Consider the following 17,925-nt stretch of genomic DNA (forward strand, 5'->3'; position numbering starts at 1 on the left):
ATTCCGTGGTCAAGTGCGGTATGGTTCGGTGCCACCGAATCCCGTCGTGGACAGGCTGCTATATAGCGTGCCGATTCCTTGCTGCTAAGCCGTGTCATGCTCGACGGTCGTCCTAATTGGGGATCAGGCCCATCGTACTAGTTGAGCTTAAGTGGCAAGCACATGAAACGCATTTTGTGGACGCATCTTTCTTTATTGTAGCGCTACCAGAGACGTCGGTGCGTCGATTTATGGTCTAATTTCGGCAAAAGAGTGGTTCGTGTGGTTAGTGGTTACGGAATTTTGGTCTGCGTAGGTAGGTGCGTATAAGGACATTAAGGGGGGAGTCTTTATCTCTATCAGTGGAATAGCAGTGGGCAATACAATCGAATTCATGCCGTTGATTGGACATCATTAGCACGGACAAAATTAATTCAAAATTAATGGTGGTTACGATGCCCGCAGAGATATAAGACTGTGTTTCTTAGCACGGAGTACAAGTCAAAATGCAGTAAATGCATCTGAGTCTCTCAGATTTCCCCCTTTGATTTCTTCCATATCTTGACCAACATAGCGAAATGCAGGTATTGCATTGTTCAAGGGTAAATATACAGAAGTTGCACCGAGTCTTAGCAGTGTGTGTGTGGACTTCGAGTTGGGAACGATGCAGTCGAATGAATTTGTTCAGACGAGTTAAAGACGGAGGTTTGGGAATGACGCACCTCTTTATACGACAGGTCATAAACCGGTTTTTATTTTTCCGCGACTTAAGCGATCCTTTCTTGCACACGGTGTGCCAACTGAGGCTAAGGAGCGCGTTACGTGGCTATGTAGTTAGTACAGAGAATATGAGAGGTCCTGTCTGTGGATTTCTTAAAGAAGTTATTTTAAGTGCGCGGCTCTTGTCCATTAGATATTCAAATGAGTACTTTTTTTCAGTGAAACGTAAAACTCTGTACAAAGATGTATGCGATATAGTTCTCCCTGTGCCAATGTACATGGCCATATATAGTGGAGGCCGAGGGCAAGACGTGCTTAAGCGGGTGAAAAGAATGCAAGTAACGCCAGGGACCAAGTCTTCCTTTTTTTAAGCTTCACACGGGTACGTTGACTGTCAAAACCTTTTTAGAAGATCGTGGTTTTTTCTTACCCTGGGGTTCACATTGCTTGATCTGTAAGGAACCAGAAACTATAGATCATGTATTTTTAGATTGTTGGGCGGATGTCTTCTTTTGGGATGTACTTCAAAGGACTATCAAAACAGACTTTCCTTTAGATCCACAGGGTATTATTTATTTATCTATAGAAAACGATGATGGACTGCCGTTTGACCTTATTATGCTAGTTGGCCTTCACTGTCACTGTCGCGACGGGCTTCCTTGTCGATGGCACCGACAAAGTCTGCGTGCCGACCATGATCGCTCGACCGAACCTCACGCGATTAGCCGTCGAACCAACAACGCGATAGCCGCAGCGCATTCGCTTGTATATATAGTTAGTCGTGCCCGAAATGCGTCGACAGGCCTTCGAAGTTGAAATGCACAAGCTTCAGTCCGCTCAAGCACTGCACACGAAGTTTCAGCCAATGTTGATCCTGTTTAGCGAAAGTTGGGATAGGCTGGCCTCGTCAAGTTCGTGAACCAGCTACCAATGGACCTGAACTTAAAGAATAAGCACTTAGGCCGCAGGAAACCGCTCTTATAGCTCATTTGCAGCCCTATAGCAATTTGATATCAACTACTCTTCACTTCGCACGCCATGTACACAATAAGCGGCAAGCGGCGACACAGCACTGTGCCAATATCGGTACTTACGTCACCGTTCCCGAAGGTTGCCAGTGTCGGCGATGGCATCCGCGTTCTCGCGAGAGAACTACGCGAACTATAAGTGAGGGCTCCATGCCGAGCATAGCTTTCTCTAATAATACTTTATGGCACACGCAAACTGCAAGTATGATGAAGGTAAACAAAAACGAGAGTCAGTAATAACAACCAATATGTGTGTCTGGATCACGGCTGCCGTTGTCTGGGTGGCTCGGCCGCTCATATTGACTAGTCTCAGGATGGAACAACGCGGCTCGTATGCACAGATATGTTCGGTTTATCACATTTTGACACTATTTTATATCAGTGATGCGTTGTTTCCACAATACCTGAAGCTAACAGCAATCTGTGGCTGTAGATGTCAATGTAAACAAATGCACCGCTTTGGCAAATCCTACGTGGAAGGGTGCGCTCGAAGGCTTTTTGAATATTAAAAATGTTTAGTGAATGTCTAAAAGGAATACAAAAAGCGATGTGCAACCACAGACATCAGCGACAATGGACTCCAAAGGAGCCACGTCGGCAGGCAGAACTCAGCGTGCCTTTATTGACCGCGCTGTTACCACAACAGCGCACTAGGGCCTGTTCACCCAGTTCAGTCGATGGGTGAACGACATGCTGCCCCGTAGAAACCATTAATAATTAATCGCGATCCACGAAACGCACAACCGACACACACTCAACATGGACGCAGGTACAGAAATCAACCGGCGAAAGTCCCGGCACCCTTCCGAAACCTTTCCAGTGGCCTGCCTCAGTGGGCAGCACAGGAACACGAAAAAGGCGGATTATCCTTGTCTTGTGCCCTTTGACACCATCTTATGCATGCCAATTTTCTCATTTCAAAACCCCACCTTGTCCTCTGCCGACCCCGTCTGCGCCTCCCTTAATTACCTTGACACTCATTCTGTAACTCCAATAGAAGACTTCTTATCTGCCCCGTATACGCATTACATCGGCAGCCCAACAATATTTCGTCATCTTAACGTCAACTATATTATCAGCTACCTCCGTCTGCTCTCTAATTCTTATCCTTTCCTTCTTATCCTAATCATTCGCTCTTTTTCCAGATATGATCGTTTTAATTATGTCGTCATTGTCATAAGAGCATCTGTGTTGACTGCCAGGCTGGAAGTCCGTGGGTGTACCCGCAGCTCTGTACGGTTACCACGCTCTACTCTCTGAGCTCGGCTCGACGTACCACTGGGAGAGGCTGTTCGAGGCGGCCCACTACAAGGCCTCCGAGGGCGTCGACGTGGACGTGGGGCTGGCGAACGCCATCAAGTACATGGGCGAACATATTAAGCGCGAGGACACGCTTAAGTAAGCAGCCATGCCATCCCCGGTGTCTCGAGAGAAAAGAGAACGGATTGTTTTCTCGCGCGAGGAGATTATACGAATCAACTGCAACGAAATTTCGGGTCAGCGAAAAAAAGCTAAAGTTTCGGATCAGGCCCCCGTGAAACATTAGCGTTCGCAGTACAAGTGGATGCGTCACAAAATGCTTGGAAAAGTAGACATTTCAGATGCCAGAACTGAAGAAATAAATAAACGCCTCCATTACCTGCTCGCCGCAAGTCACGCATAACTGATAATGCACGACTCCTGGTCGCGACCTCCGAGATAAGGGGTGCGATCTTGTACGCGTTCCAAAATAGAACGGAGGCGGTTCGTTCTTTACGTCACGAAATAGGCGGTATGTTCCGTTCCGTTCGTCCGATAGCAGACGACACGGAATGATTGATAGCAGATATCACGCCGCAATCGACGTCATGGCGTTCAGCGCGGTTCAAATTGACGAACCGTATTTGGCTTGGTGGAACGAACCGCCTCCGTTCTATTTTGGAACGCGTACAAGATCGCACGTAAGGCGCCTCAAATCTTAAAATGATGATTCATTCTCACGCTCAGACGTATAGCGTGGCAGTCTGCGCTTGGAAGACTGTGCTTTTCGGAGGGGAAGCTGGGCACCCAGAAGCACACGATCAGCAGCTACGGGAAGGATAGGTTCATGGGAGAGCTTCGTCAATTAAATATTCGGCGGATGACCATTAGGAAGCGAAAATTGCGTGATAGAGATAACGTGGCCTAGCAGTGCCGAGAAGCTGCAGGCTTTCTTTCAGACCACCAAATCGAGAAGAGTCGCCGCCTGGCGTACACTAGCTGAACCTTGCATAGTGCGAATGGCGCCGCATGTCGTCTGATAGCCGCTACGTGTTCATGTATGTGCGTGTACAGCGTGCGTATCTTCTAAATAGACAATAGACAGTTTTAGTTACACGTACGTAGAGGCTTTGCGTACGTAGAGCTTTTACGTGTCAGCAGTGCGCATGCGTAAAACGTAGCGGGCGCGCGCGCGTCTCACGGACGTACGTGAGATTCAATTCTTTGCGTGCGTTTCTTGCGCACGTAGACAGCTTCGCGTGGTAGTTCCGCGAGATCACGAACAAGCGATAGCGGGCCGCGCGCGCGCAGACGGCTTGCATTGAAACACGGCGACAGGATCGAATTCGCTACCGCCGTGTTCACATTTCCCGATAGATGTGGCTACGGGGTCCCTATTGGCGTGCGTCGCGTACGTGTAGCTAAAAGCGTTTCAGATGGCGTGCACGTAAGGTACGTAGGCTTTTCACGTGAAGCCTCTAGGTACGTGTAACTAAAACTGTCTAATGTCAGACAGCTTTAGATTAGAGGACGCAAGCGGCTTGCGTACGCAAGAACTATAGGGTCGATGGCACTGCGCATGCGCAGACACAGACGTAAAGGCCTGCGCATGCTCTGTTCCGTGGCCCCTAGTGCTTGCGTATACCCAAGCCACTTGCGTCCCCTAATCTAAAACTCTCTATTGTTTTTTGCGTGTGGTTGTAGCGAAGTCGTAAATGCTGCCGGCTTTTTCTTTTTTTTTGGCGATGCACAGGAGCATTTCGCCAGGTGATGCAGTTTATGCGCTAAAATAATATCAGTGAATATCAGCGCGCGATGTGTGATTGTCGCACCCTTCGTTCGCAACAATCATTTCAATTTCGTTGCTGCGTTGAGTTTCACATCACAAAAAAAAAAGGCATTTGCCATAGTTTTTTTTTTTTTACAAACGAAGTTGTCACAGCGAGATGTGAATGCAGTGCGTTAAGGACTCCTTGTCGCAATGTGTAGACCACTCCTTAGTCTTTGTGGTACCAGGAAACATGAACAACGTGGTGTGAAAATTACTTAGCAATGGTTGGCAATAATCTTAAACACTCCTATGACATCGTGGAATACGCTTCATTTTAGGCATATAATGGCATGAGTTTCGCTTACCGGTTACGTCTTAGCTCTACCTGAAGTGTCGTTTTATTATGTTTCCGATCGCACGACGCAGGGACCATATTGCCTCTCAAGTGAAATGTCGCTTTTGTATTTTGAGTGCTACAAAACTAAACGGAAATAGAGTATTACATGAGGATCACGTGTGCCTCGGCAGCCGCTAAACGCAGGACGTCATAGCACTACGTTGCTCTCGGCTATTATAATTTGCTGTTTGGCGTTGTTAGCTTGACGGCAGGTAGCGGCCATTATTTGCTTATATAGAAGAACACAGTAATTGTGGCCGTTCAATGGTTCGGACTTTCGGCATCATTGTTATGCACCTAACCATTCCGATGTAACTTTGCGCTTAATTACTGCGTTGTTACTGCAATAAAAATATCTGGCCGTGAAGGTTTGTTGTGTATTGTATGCGATAGACCCGTTTCGCAGCGCCGTATCTGCTGCGTTGAGCAATGCGTTCGCCGGTCGAAGCACGTCTAATTTCGCCATGCGCTTTGCTTGCGAAACTGTAGGTAAACCAGAACAGCGTTCTTCGTAAGTACGAATGATAATCTCGCTTTCACTATCTCCGCAGCGCGCCCATTGGGTATCGTTAGCCCGCTAACGATGATTCGAAATGCCACTTTCGAGACCTTCCGTGCCGCTTACGGACGCTCTGCGCCATTGGACGTGAATGGGGAGAACTGAATTTCTGTTTTCTAAGCAGTTAGGTGCTTTTTTTCCCGCCAGGCGGTAATTTTTCTTAATGCGCTCCGAAGTTTTGCGATCGTCAAAGCAGAAAGCAAAAAATGGTCGCCTCCGCCAGCCACGCGCGCGCTTGGAAAGATCACAGATTTCGCGATTCCGCTGCGTCTGATATTATCGATGGATCAAGCAGCAGCGAGTCTGAGGATACTGCCTTTTCGTCGGACTTTGACCCCGAGAGCAACGACGACACAAACCAGCCAGGCCGGCACGCCGAACTGTAGTGTTTGCAGTTCAATTTTTGTACTAAGTGTTTTTGTACTACTTGTTCAATTAAAAAATGCTTTTAACGCGAAGTCGTCAGATGGTACGAGGACTTGGAGCCCGGAGGTGCCGCGTCCCAGGGGTAACCCGCGCCGCAGAAAATCCAGCGCTGGCGTCCGACATCGGTTAAACAAAAAAGGATTTTCGAGCCACGCATACCAAGGCCTTCCATGTGGCGCAAGGAATTGGCTAAACTAATTGAATTTCTCAAGCTAAAATCTATGGAAAAATTTTAAACTCTGACTCATACACAACCTGCAGCCATGATAGCTCTCTGATTGTAATTTGAATATACGAGAAAACATAATCTTGTTGCGCGAAAACTCAAGCGTTTCTACAATACATAGACCGGAGACGGCGTCCGCCATTTGCGCACGCCGGCGCGTAAATATTCAGTAACGTACGGTGAGGGACTAGTTGGTATGACATTATGAGAACAAAGAAAACTTTGAAGAAAACAAAAAAAAAGGCCAAGACAGAGAAAGAACCACACGACACAGGCGCAGACTAACAACTGGTTTAATGCTCCAACGCCTCTTTCCTACCAGCAACAGAGCGCATGCGTACCAACCGCAAAGACCGATGCCGCTATCATGTAGTCAAGCCTAGAAACGCCAACTCCTTGCGGTACAAATGTGTGGTTCTTTCTCTGTCTTGTTCTTTTTTGCGCAGTTTTCTTTGTTCTCATAGCGTAAATATCTTGGGGTACACGGAGTGGCGCGCCGGCTTCATTGAAACACTTCCAAATGGCGCTTGCCTCCGCCACATCGCGGCCCGTACAAGAGGTCGGGTTTCTATCGGAAAGCCCGCCTTCGGGCATAGTGCTCGCCGAGGGGTGTAAAATTCCCGGTAAAAATTACGGTTACATGTGCTGCAGTTGCCGGGAAGCGTGAGAAGCAGTCAGGCATCGTTGAATGCTATTGCGTTCCACTCTTAAAGGCGATGCTTAAACGTCCTCATTTTTTTCTGAGATAGTGCCTAGTAGACGGCAATACATTTTGTGTATCTCATCATTTTTGTTACATCTTTTTCTTAGTAGGTACAAGCGTATCTTTAAAAACATTGTTCACTTTTATCCCACACTCCCGATCCCGGTAATTTATATCTTTTTTATGACATATATCTCGCTAATAAACTTTCACGCGCAACAAAGCGCATTCATTCTGCATTGTGTTCACGCATTACACAAAATATTTAGGGCGGTAGTTACTTCAAAAAAAATATCTGGCTTAACCTACAAGGAAGCACATATTTTCCCCATGGTAGAGAAAGAGTTGACCGATTCCGACATTGCGTAGGATCAACATATTGTCAAGGCGAAATATTATTTGTAAACTCTATACGGGACTTTACCAACCGCGGATGCTGCGGCTGGGGCCGAATTAAGAGCTGCGTGCGCCAAGTACACGCGCCAGTTTTCGTTATAGGCGAAAGACGAAGTAATGAAACGGGCAAATAATAGTCAGCCTTACTCTAGTAAGGTTGACTATTATGGGGGTGAGTAGTACGATGCGGTGTACCGCATCGTACTTCTCTCTCCCGTAAACCTCTCCTTCGCGTTCTTCCTCCGACAAAAGCCAATCATCACTCTTTGGTCCTCGTGATATCCCTACTTCGGCACTTCACATTGCGCGTTACATCAGATACTGCTGCTTCCATTTAGGTATGCATTTGCAAACGAAGCCGTGCATGGACAAACCCTGCATGACGGTGAAGTTGCCTCCTGCGCGGTTCACACACACAGATCGCATGAGATTACATGTCGCGAGGGACGACAATGAATAACAATCGCGCGTATCGTATTCAGGGTCACGGCATTTAGTTAACCGCTTCAGGAAAGCTTCTCTTGCCATATTGATTGAAACATGTTCGCATGAATTACATAGTTCTTCTTCCCCCGCTGCAGCTTGCTCAATACTCCTTGGTTCTCCTTGCTTGCGTCGTGTACTCGAGATCACAGCGGCAACCTGGTATCGTCGAATGACGCTCGACCATAAACACGCAGGCCCATCTTCTGGAATTCATACACCAAGGACCTGTACCGCGAAGGCCAACTAATACGGAATCCGGCTCTGTCTCGGACGCTCAAAACACTGTCGGAGGCGGGATTTCGGTCGCTCTACGTGGTGACCAAAGGCAAGAACCACACCGTAGCGGACGCCCTCGTCCAGGACCTGATGACCGGCGACGCTAGGGACTTCACAAGCGGTATGCATCTCCGCATTTCTGGCAAACACACATGACCAGTGTGGCCGCAGGTCATGAACCTTCAAACCAGTTTTAACGCGACAGCGTTAAGGAGCTCGTGTCGCAGAAAAGCCGGTGTCGTCGGCGTCGGCGGCGTTGGCCGTGAGCGATAAATCCTAGCAGGCCCTTCATGAATAAAACACAACTTGCAAGATGGGCTGGGTGGGAATCGAACCAGGGTCTCCGGAGAGTGAGACGGAGGCGCTACCACTGAGCCACGGGCTCCATGCTTCAAAGCGGTACAAACGCGCCTCTAGTGAATGCGGTGTTGCCTTGGAGGCGTGCGTCGCTTGCTCAGGCGCACATTTCGTTGCCGCACCGAACGCTGCGTTGCTCGACGCTCACCGCGTCCTATGCGGGGCGCGTAGTCGCTGCGCCGAAGCCCACTGTCTTACATCCCTTGGCGGGTCGACGGGAACGCTTTCGCGTTCCACTCTTGAAGGCGAAGCTTAAGCGTCCTCCAGTTTTTGTAAGTGCCTCAGATGACACCTCGCACACGATGTCCGAGATGTTCAGTGTTTTCTTTTTCTGGTCTGTGCTTAAGCCTAAACATAAAAATAAGAAATGGCACATATCGCTCTTTCTCAATGCGCTGTAAAAGTTGACCGCGCTTTTGTAGCAATCTACAGAAAGTCCGCGCAAATTTGTAGAAAAGGCTACAAAATTCTGAAACAGAGGTAGATTTCGCCAGTGTGTTTCTTAAACACGCCAAACATCACTAGATTCTCAAGCTTTATCACTGAATCACTAAAGATTTCAAAAAAATAATAAGTACACCGACATGTATTAGCAGCTGTGGGAACACTGCGTAGGACGTATACCATCTGTCGCGCCGGACTGTCAGCAAGAATTGCACGAAATTTGGGTGACTCCACATCAATGAAATCGTCCGTGTTGCTATTTAATGTGTCGACCTATATCATCTTTTTATTGCGCCCGGTTACTTGCGCAGTTCAAGCATAGCTAAGTTATTTTACTGTCTTAGTTCAGGAAATTGAGTTAGACACGGTTAGTGGTAGCGTTTAGAGGGAAGATTTTTTTTTTTTCATTTCGAAGCCTTGCTAATGAGTAGTTTTCAGAACTGGACGAGGTCATCTCGTCAATACCGCTAGATTTGGCTGCGTCATCATTACCGACGACGTTTTATACATCTAGGAAATTAGGCTGCTTCTTAGACAGCATGTTGATAAAATGAATAAAACGGAATCACGGGTAGATATAAAGGGTGGCGGGGATATGTGACACCCTCCCCCTCCCCCTTTTTTTTCTCAGCGAGCTATATTCGAGATTTTTCCAGAGGAGAAAGAACGTATAGTCTTTGATGTATGACAAGTAATCGCATTTCTATCTCTCGAAAGAAACGTATAATAACTGCTTGATAAAACCATAAACTTCACACACACGACGACAGCGATAGGGAGGTCTACCGTTGCGATAAAACTCCTCGGACGGTTATTCTAAGTATAGGCTGGTCCAACATGTTGGCACGACGCAGCACACAAGACAACCGCTGCTGGGTTACCAGGCGTCTCAGAATGCTGGCGTCATGAGGAGCGCCGCCATTGTTTAGCTGCACCAAATTAAAAAAAAAGCATTTTAGGTACAGTTTCAACCCTTCAGCTAAATTACTCGATGAGGCGGTCGTTACTTCTACAAGAAATCAAAATTACTGATTGAATAAAAACTTAATTATACTAACTAAAAATTTAACTGATTACCTTAGGCACATATTTCAGTCTACGATTTGTAGCCGGTGAGTTTGCGAGTCGTATCAACTTGAAACCAATTATGAGGTTGCCACCGCTTTCGTGATATGCGCCGTCAAACTTGCGGTAGACGCCGCAGGGGCGTCTGCGTCAGCAGGCGTTTGGTGTGTTGCGACACCACGTAGCCGAGCACACCAGGGTTGGCCCCTCCCGCAGGTAGCAGTGCGCGGCTTAGCCGTGTCTGGGGAAAGGGGGATCCTGGGGGTTGAGACGATGCCTGGTGTTCGGACCTTTAAGGCCCCCCGGCGGAGGCAACACACCTCTTCGGCCTCTGCTTCACATAGACGGCACCTCCAGACAGACCCATCTGGGGGAAATCGGCAGTCGCCTTTTTCTATCCTCCTCTCCGATCTTCGTCTTTCTCTCTCACTTTTTCATCTTTCCTGTCTTCACTTCTCCTCATTTCCGTATTCTGGGCGGCAAGGGTTAACCTGGTGTAATTAGACAACCTTGGGTATCTTATATTAGGTTATAGTGGCGATGCATGGCTGGCGTCTGCAGGCTTCCAATATCTTGTAGCGTCCCCTTGTTGGGCTCGGTGGTGGGTGGGCACCATCGTCGCCGAATTTTCGAATTTGTTATGGCAGAAGCTTTTCCCCCATTGCCTGATCGCTCCCTGAAGAGGGGGCTCACCAATGAACAATTCAACTTCATTATGCAACCGAAAGTGTCCTTTCCTAAATACCACGTTGTCCACAGTCAGCACGAAACGAAGACAGTCCGAATGACATCACCATTTCTTGTAGCCAAATCTCTCACTGAAGCAATAGGCCCAGGTTATAAAGTAACGAAGATGGGAAGTGGCGATCTTCTGCTCGAAGTTCGCGACAAGCCACAATACGACAAACTCTCAAAACTTGTAGCGTTTGGGAACATTCCCGTTTCTGTAGGACCACACAGGTCGATGAACAGAGTGCGCGGTGTCATCTCGGAAGATGACCTTCTCGACCTTACCGAAAGTGAATTACTGGAAGGATGGAAAGAACAGAACGTCGTCAAGGTACAAAGGATAAAAATAAGGCAAGATTACAAAGAAATACCAACTAGACATATAATCATCACTTTTGGAACTAACAACTTACCAGACTCAATAGAAACAGGATACTGTAAACTCCGTGTAAGGCCATACATTCCTAACCCACGCCGATGCTTCAAGTGTCAGCGGTTCGGGCATGGTTCGCAAAGCTGCCGAGGGCGCACTACTTGTGCAAAATGTGCATCAAACGAGCACTCATCCGACACTTGCACTTCCATGACCAATTGCGCTAACTGTGAAGGGGATCACCCCGCGTACTGCCGTTCTTACCCATCTTGGAAAAAAGAAAAACAAATAATCAAAATCAAAGTCAAACTGAACCTTTCCTTCCAAGAGGCGCGCAAACGCTTCTCCATCAATCAGTCTAGTCCATCCTACACCGATGTGGCGCGCCGGGGGGCAGCGCTATATCCTTTGGCAGCCGCCCAAGTCACACCATCAGCCCCCCCCCCCCCCCCCCTTCGGCTGGAACAGCCAGCGCTGTACCGGCCCCCACAAAGGAGGAACAGCAGACCCTCGGGCCTGTTGGACCCAGGGCCACTGCTCGAGCAGATCGGCCCAACATTCCCGCGAAAGTGCCCGCCGCGCGGGCAGTATCCACCGCCTCAGACGAGGTGATGGATACGAGCACAAATCCGGAGTCTCAAACGCCCAAGGAATGGCGCAGCTCCCTCGAGCGCGTCGGGAAGAAAGAGAGGTTTCGTATCATGGTGCCGGGAAAGGTCTCGTGAGCTAATGTAATCTATATTTCTTAGACACACAGCACAAAACATAAACAATAAAATGGAATGCCAGGGGTTTACTCCACAACCTAGACGACATTAAGGAACTTTTAAATAAGCACAATCCAAAAGTGCTGTGTGTCCAAGAAACGCATCTTAATCCTTCACGCACGAACTTTCTCCGGCAGTATGCCGTTTATCGAAAAGATCGCAACGACGCTCTTTCCTCGTCTGTCGGTGTGGCAATAATTGTAGATAAGGGTGTTGCTTGCCGGCAACTACAGCTTAAAACACCCCTAGAGGCAGTTGCAGTCCGTGCGCGACTGTTTAATGAGCTGATCACAATTACCTCTGTATATATCCTCCCGAACTGCCATCTTTCAAAAACAGAATTTCCCACCTTTATCGATGAACTGCCCGAACCTTACATTGTCGTTGGAGATTTTAATGCACACAACACCCTTTGGGGAAGCCGTCGTTGTGATGCCAGAGGACGCTTAGTTGAAAACTTCCTCGTCACTACAGATCTTGCTTGCTAAATGAAAGATCCTACATTTTACAGTGTCGCAAACAAAACATTTTCATCTATCGATTTAAGCATCGCATCGAGTCCACTCTTGCCGTATCTGGAGTGGAACGTGATTAAGAATCCATACGGGAGCGACCATTTCCCCATTGTCATAAAACTAACAAAAAGTGATGAGTGCTCTCCGCTTGTCTCCCGGTGGAAAGTCGATTGGGCCGACTGGACACGATACAGGGAGCTGACACATTTGACTTGGAATGACATCTGTAATCTGTCTATCGAAGATGCAGTGGCATATTTCACGGCGTTTATAGTTGATGCGGCGTCAATATGTATCCCCATAACAAATGGATCGCCCTGTAAGCGACGTGTTCCATGGCGGAATGACGACTGCAAGAAAGCGCGTAGAAATAAAAATATTGCTTGGAACAGCCTTCGAGACTCTCCAACTACAGAGATTTTAATCATTTTCAAGAAAATGAAGTCTGAGGGTAGAAAAACATGGCGCCGTGCCGAAAGGGAAAGCTGGCAAAGATATATTTCTAGCATTAACTCTTACACTGACGAACGAAAAGCCTGGAACAGAGCGAATAAAATCAAAGGATGGCAAACTCATCCTTTATCATTAGTAAACACGCAAGGAAATACTCTTCAGGACCAAGCTGACTCTCCAGGGGCACATTTTGAAAAATTTCTAGCTCATTGCATTACTCCGATTCATTCCTTAAATACCAGAAAGAAGCTGAACGACTGCCTCTGGATCGAAAAGGCAAGAGCAATGAATCCTACAACCGTCCTTTTAATATGGCGGAATTTCAGGCTGCACTGCATAGTTGTAATAAATCGGCCCCTGGAACCGATCGAATAGTTTACGGGATGATTGAACACCTACACCCCGAAGCACACAAAACACTCATCTCTCTTTCTTAATGCCATATTTTCTGCCAGCTACATCCCGTCCGTCTTGAAGCAAGCAGTCATAATCCTTATTCTGAAAGAGGGCAAGGACCCGTCTTTGGCCAGCAGCTATAGGCCTATAGCTCTAACAAGCTGCCTATGTAAGCTTTTTGAGAAAATTACTAACCGGCGCCTGGTGCATTTTCTTGAAAGCAACAAGATAGATCCCTTGCAGTGCGGCTTCAGGGAACATAGATCTACAACAGGTCAACTTGTCCGCATCGAGACAAATATCCGGGATGCCTTTGTGCACAAACAGTTTTTCTTATCAGTATTTTTAGACATGGAGAAAGCATATGATACTACTTGGCGTTTCGGAATCCTTCGTGATCTAGCTGGAATGGGCATCCGAGGCAACTTTCTAAACGTGATTCAAAGTAATCGGTGCAACCGCACATTTCATGTTCGGATTGGTAACGTCCTGTCTCGTCTTTTTAGTCAGGAAACTGGTACGCCACAAGGTCGAGTGCTGAGCTGTACTTTATTCTTTGTAAAAATGAATTCGCTCCATACTATCATACCACGTACAATGTTTTATTCCGTATACATGGATGATATCCAAATAGGTTACAAGTCATGTAATCTTAGTATCTGCGAGCGACAAGGGTAGCTTGGCCTGAATAAGTTGTCTAAGTGGGCAGACGAGAATGGCTTTAAACTAAACCCTGAAAAAAGTACATGCATTCTCTTCTCCAATAAGAGAGGTGTAATACCGGAGCCCGTTATTGATCATAATGGAGAACGGCTATCTGTGAGTCACGAACATAAATTTCTAGGCCTCATTTTGGACTCCAAACTAACTTTTATCCCACACTTCAAATATTTGAATATGAAATGCTTGAAGACAATGAATCTGCTGAAGCTCTTGTCCCGCACATTTTGGGGAAGTTACAGAAGATGCCTCTTGAGCTTGTACAAAAGTCTTATTCGGTCACGCCTTGACTACGGAGCCATCGTGTATAGCTCTGCCACGCCTAGTGCTTTAAGGATGCTCGATTCCGTCCACCACTTGGGTATCCGTCTTGCTACTGGTGCGTTCAGGACCAGCCCCGTAGAAAGCCTGTATGCTGAATCTAACAAATGGTCCCTACATCTTCAAAGAACGTATTTAAGTCTCTCTTACGCCCTCAAAGTGAAATCAGATTTCCATCATCCATGCCATTCAGTTATTCACGGCCTGTCTACGGATACGCTTTTCCGTAACCGCCCAGGCACTAGACCTCCTCTGCCCCTTTGGTTAGAAGCATTGACCGAAGAAATCGGAGCATCGATTTTAGAGAATGTCATAATAGGAATTACGCGGCTTCCACTGCCTTGGGAGTGGCAGACTATCGAATGTGACGTCTCGTTTGCTGAAATATCAAAACGAGCACCTGAGGCACACATACGTTCACATTTTCTTGAGCTTCAGGAGAAGTACTCTTGTGCTGAATTTTACACAGATGCCTATAAGTCTGCTTCTGGTGTTCCTTACGCAGCAATAGGACCAGCATTTTTACTATCCGGTACACTGAATCCACATACACGTATTTTTACAGCAGAAGCATATGCAATACTCTCTGCAATAAAGCACATCAAGCAAATGAATCTGACTAGGGCTATTGTGTTCACAGACTCATTGAGTGAAGTCCGAGCCCTGAAGAATGTACATAAACACATAGACACTGTCTTTAATGAACTGTATACACTGCTACGCTCAGCTTATAGTGCTAAACAAATGATCATCCTGTGCTGGGTGCCTGGCCACTGTGGCATAAAAGGCAACGAAGCTGCTGACGAGAAAGCTACTTCGGTAGCTTTTAGTGACACGGACATAGACATACCCCTCCCCAGGCACAGATCTTAAAGCATACTTGCGTCACAAGCTGAAAATCCACTGGCAGCAACAGTGTAATGCTCAGATATCAAATAAACTGCACTTGATAAAACCCAAATTAGGATATTGGGTATCGGAGAGAACATAACGATATAACGAAGTGCTCCTTTGCCGATTAAGAATAAGACACACTTAGGCACTCACTCCTACCTCTTGACTGGGGGGAATCCTCCGACTTGTAGTATGTGCGACCAAAATCTCACAGTCCTGCACGTCCTTATTCAATACCCTGCAATAGAAGCACAGAGGAAAAAGTATTTCGTTTCTGCATATCGTGAAAATATACTTCTTCACCCGAATTTTTTTCTTAGCAATGAACCGCTTTTTAATCCGAAACTAGTCAGAATTTTTAGTTAAATTAGACACTGGAAATCATTTGGCCAGGGAATGTTTAGAGCACATATAGCAGCCCCTGTACTCAAAGGATTTCTTGAAGCTAAAGTGTGAATGGTTACCTTTTATTGTATCATGCTTTTAATGAAACCCCATTGCCATAGCCCACATCACTACTTAGTCAGTGTCATTTTTTTAGTAATAATATATTTTACGGCATCCAGAGCGACAGATTTTAGGCCTTTCTACAGCCATGTCACATATACCATGAGGAATTCATTGTCTACACCATTGACAATGCACCGTTAACATTACCTTTGTCATGGCGCTCTTTGGCCATGCCTGGCCCTTGCATCATAAAACACCACACATAATCAAACATGAGGTAGAATTGCACTGTTGTTCCACTTACCTTTCTTTTTTCCAGAAAAGGCTGTTTTTTTGCACCGAAGCACAAACGTAACTGCTGGGGTGCCAATGCATTTCGTCGGACACGTTGAAAATTAATATCTCCAAACTGGAGTAGTCCTGAAGTTTCGTTCCAAGTCGATAGGTCTTGCGAACTCACACGCTTCAATTCGTAGATTGAAGTATATGCCGTAATTAATTTAAGAGTTAATAAACGTAGTTACCCTAATTATGCTATTAAGCATGTAGAAATTCTCGTTGACGTAAAGGTCGCCTCATCGAGTAATTTAGATAAAGGGTCAGAATTGTGGTATCCGCCACAGGCAATTTTTAAAGATTAGGTCCAGCTTAAATTTAAAAAAACGCACCAGTGCGCGAGCACAAATACCTCATACCAACAGCGGAAAGCAAAGCGCTATCTCACCTCCACCATCGCGCTGATTAAGCGGTGCATCCACTTGTTCGTTTTTGCAGTCAAACGTACCCCGCGTCTCTGTAGACTTAAACCACCGCGAGCGAGCAGCGCATGCGTCGTCGACAGCGGGACAGCATGACGACGGCGGCGCCAACGTCAACGGCGCGAATTCGCCTCCAGCGTCCGTACAATTACTGCTGCAATAAAAATACCCTTCATAGCGGATTCTTTATAAGTAAGGGTGGGACGCAACAAGCACGTCAGTTGACAGTACGTCCTTGTTCTGTCTCCAACCGCCGTCTACGGCTTGCACTAAAGCTTATTGTGAACACCCATTGCGTTACCTAGCCCGTCAATGCATCTTTCTCATCAAACCTGTGCTAGTTCACTGGTAAGAATAAACAGAATGTATCTGCGCGCCCAATTACCCAATTAGGGGGAGCGTCTCCAGACAGTGCGTGTGAGTCGGTGGACTACCACAAGTACATGAATCTGTTGCCTGCTTTTAGTACATATCGTACTGTGGTCAAAGCCATACATTCTAAAAATGTTTATATCCTTAAGGGTGTATAAGGTTTGTCTCATTGGTAACACCCGTACCGTTAGGGCGTTAAAAAAAATTTGGTGCACGACAACGAGCTCCACAAAGACGTGCGATTAGAAAAGGCGTGCTTGATAACTCTGATTAGACAACCTTGGACGGACAGAAATGTCTGACAAGAGAATTGACAGCAATAGCTTAGAAACTTATTTAATGCACCTTTCGGGTCGTCTGTCGCAGCTGTCATCATTTACACCAGCCAGAATAAGTCGGCGAGACAAGATACCTTCATTGGTCTCCACCAACGCCTTGCGTACCCGTCAAACGTGAAGGCGTTAGCCATGAGACAATCAAAACGCTCTTTATACACCCGTAAAGGCGCTAAATATGTTTAGAATGTAGTCAGGCGATCGTACCGTTCGCGCTAACGTCTATTAGGAATACCCAAGTTTATCGTTCATCGCCGTGCTTTCTCGTGACCCCTGCAGAGGGTTCGCGCGGCACCAGTTCGCTTGTGACCGGCGCCGACCTCAGCAACTACCAGCCCGTCTGGAAGGACGCTCTGCGCACCACGCTCCGCGGCGGACCCGGGGGCGACCTGACGATGTACACCGCGCCCCCGCCCACGGCCGGCGCCGTGCTCTCCTACATAATGAACGTCATGAACGCCAAGCGCAGCCGGGAGGACCCGACGCGCAACCAGCAGTACGCGATCACGCTCGCCAACATGCACTACCTGGCCGAGACGTTCAAGTACGCGCTCCAGAAGCGTTCCCACCTGGGCGACGACGACTACGTCGACATACGGAGGGTATACGAACTCCGTCCGTCTGTCTGTCTGTAAACGCTTGATCAGTTTGCGCTGACAAAGCATTCTTCCGAAACTCCCTTTTCGCTCATTTTACAGTAATGCGTTCTCAGACGAGAAAAGGAGGATAAAAAAGTTCCATTATTACTATTTTTATCCCACCTGTACCTG

At 47.0% G+C, this 17,925-nt stretch overlaps 1 protein-coding gene across 1 annotated transcript in view; it reads left to right on the plus strand.

Moving 5' to 3' along the window:
- Positions 1 to 17,925, plus strand: part of LOC135920703 (scoloptoxin SSD14-like) — a 40,495-nt gene that overhangs the window by 7,620 nt on the left and 14,950 nt on the right. The window contains exons 5-7 of the mRNA XM_065454930.1: positions 2,930 to 3,125; positions 8,125 to 8,327; positions 17,435 to 17,757. Of these exons, the coding sequence (XP_065311002.1) occupies positions 2,930 to 3,125; positions 8,125 to 8,327; positions 17,435 to 17,757 (722 nt within the window). The remainder of the gene's footprint in view (positions 1 to 2,929; positions 3,126 to 8,124; positions 8,328 to 17,434; positions 17,758 to 17,925) is intronic.

This window comes from Dermacentor albipictus, chromosome 5, assembly GCF_038994185.2.
Source record: "Dermacentor albipictus isolate Rhodes 1998 colony chromosome 5, USDA_Dalb.pri_finalv2, whole genome shotgun sequence".
NCBI classification, from domain to species: Eukaryota; Metazoa; Arthropoda; class Arachnida; order Ixodida; family Ixodidae; genus Dermacentor; species Dermacentor albipictus.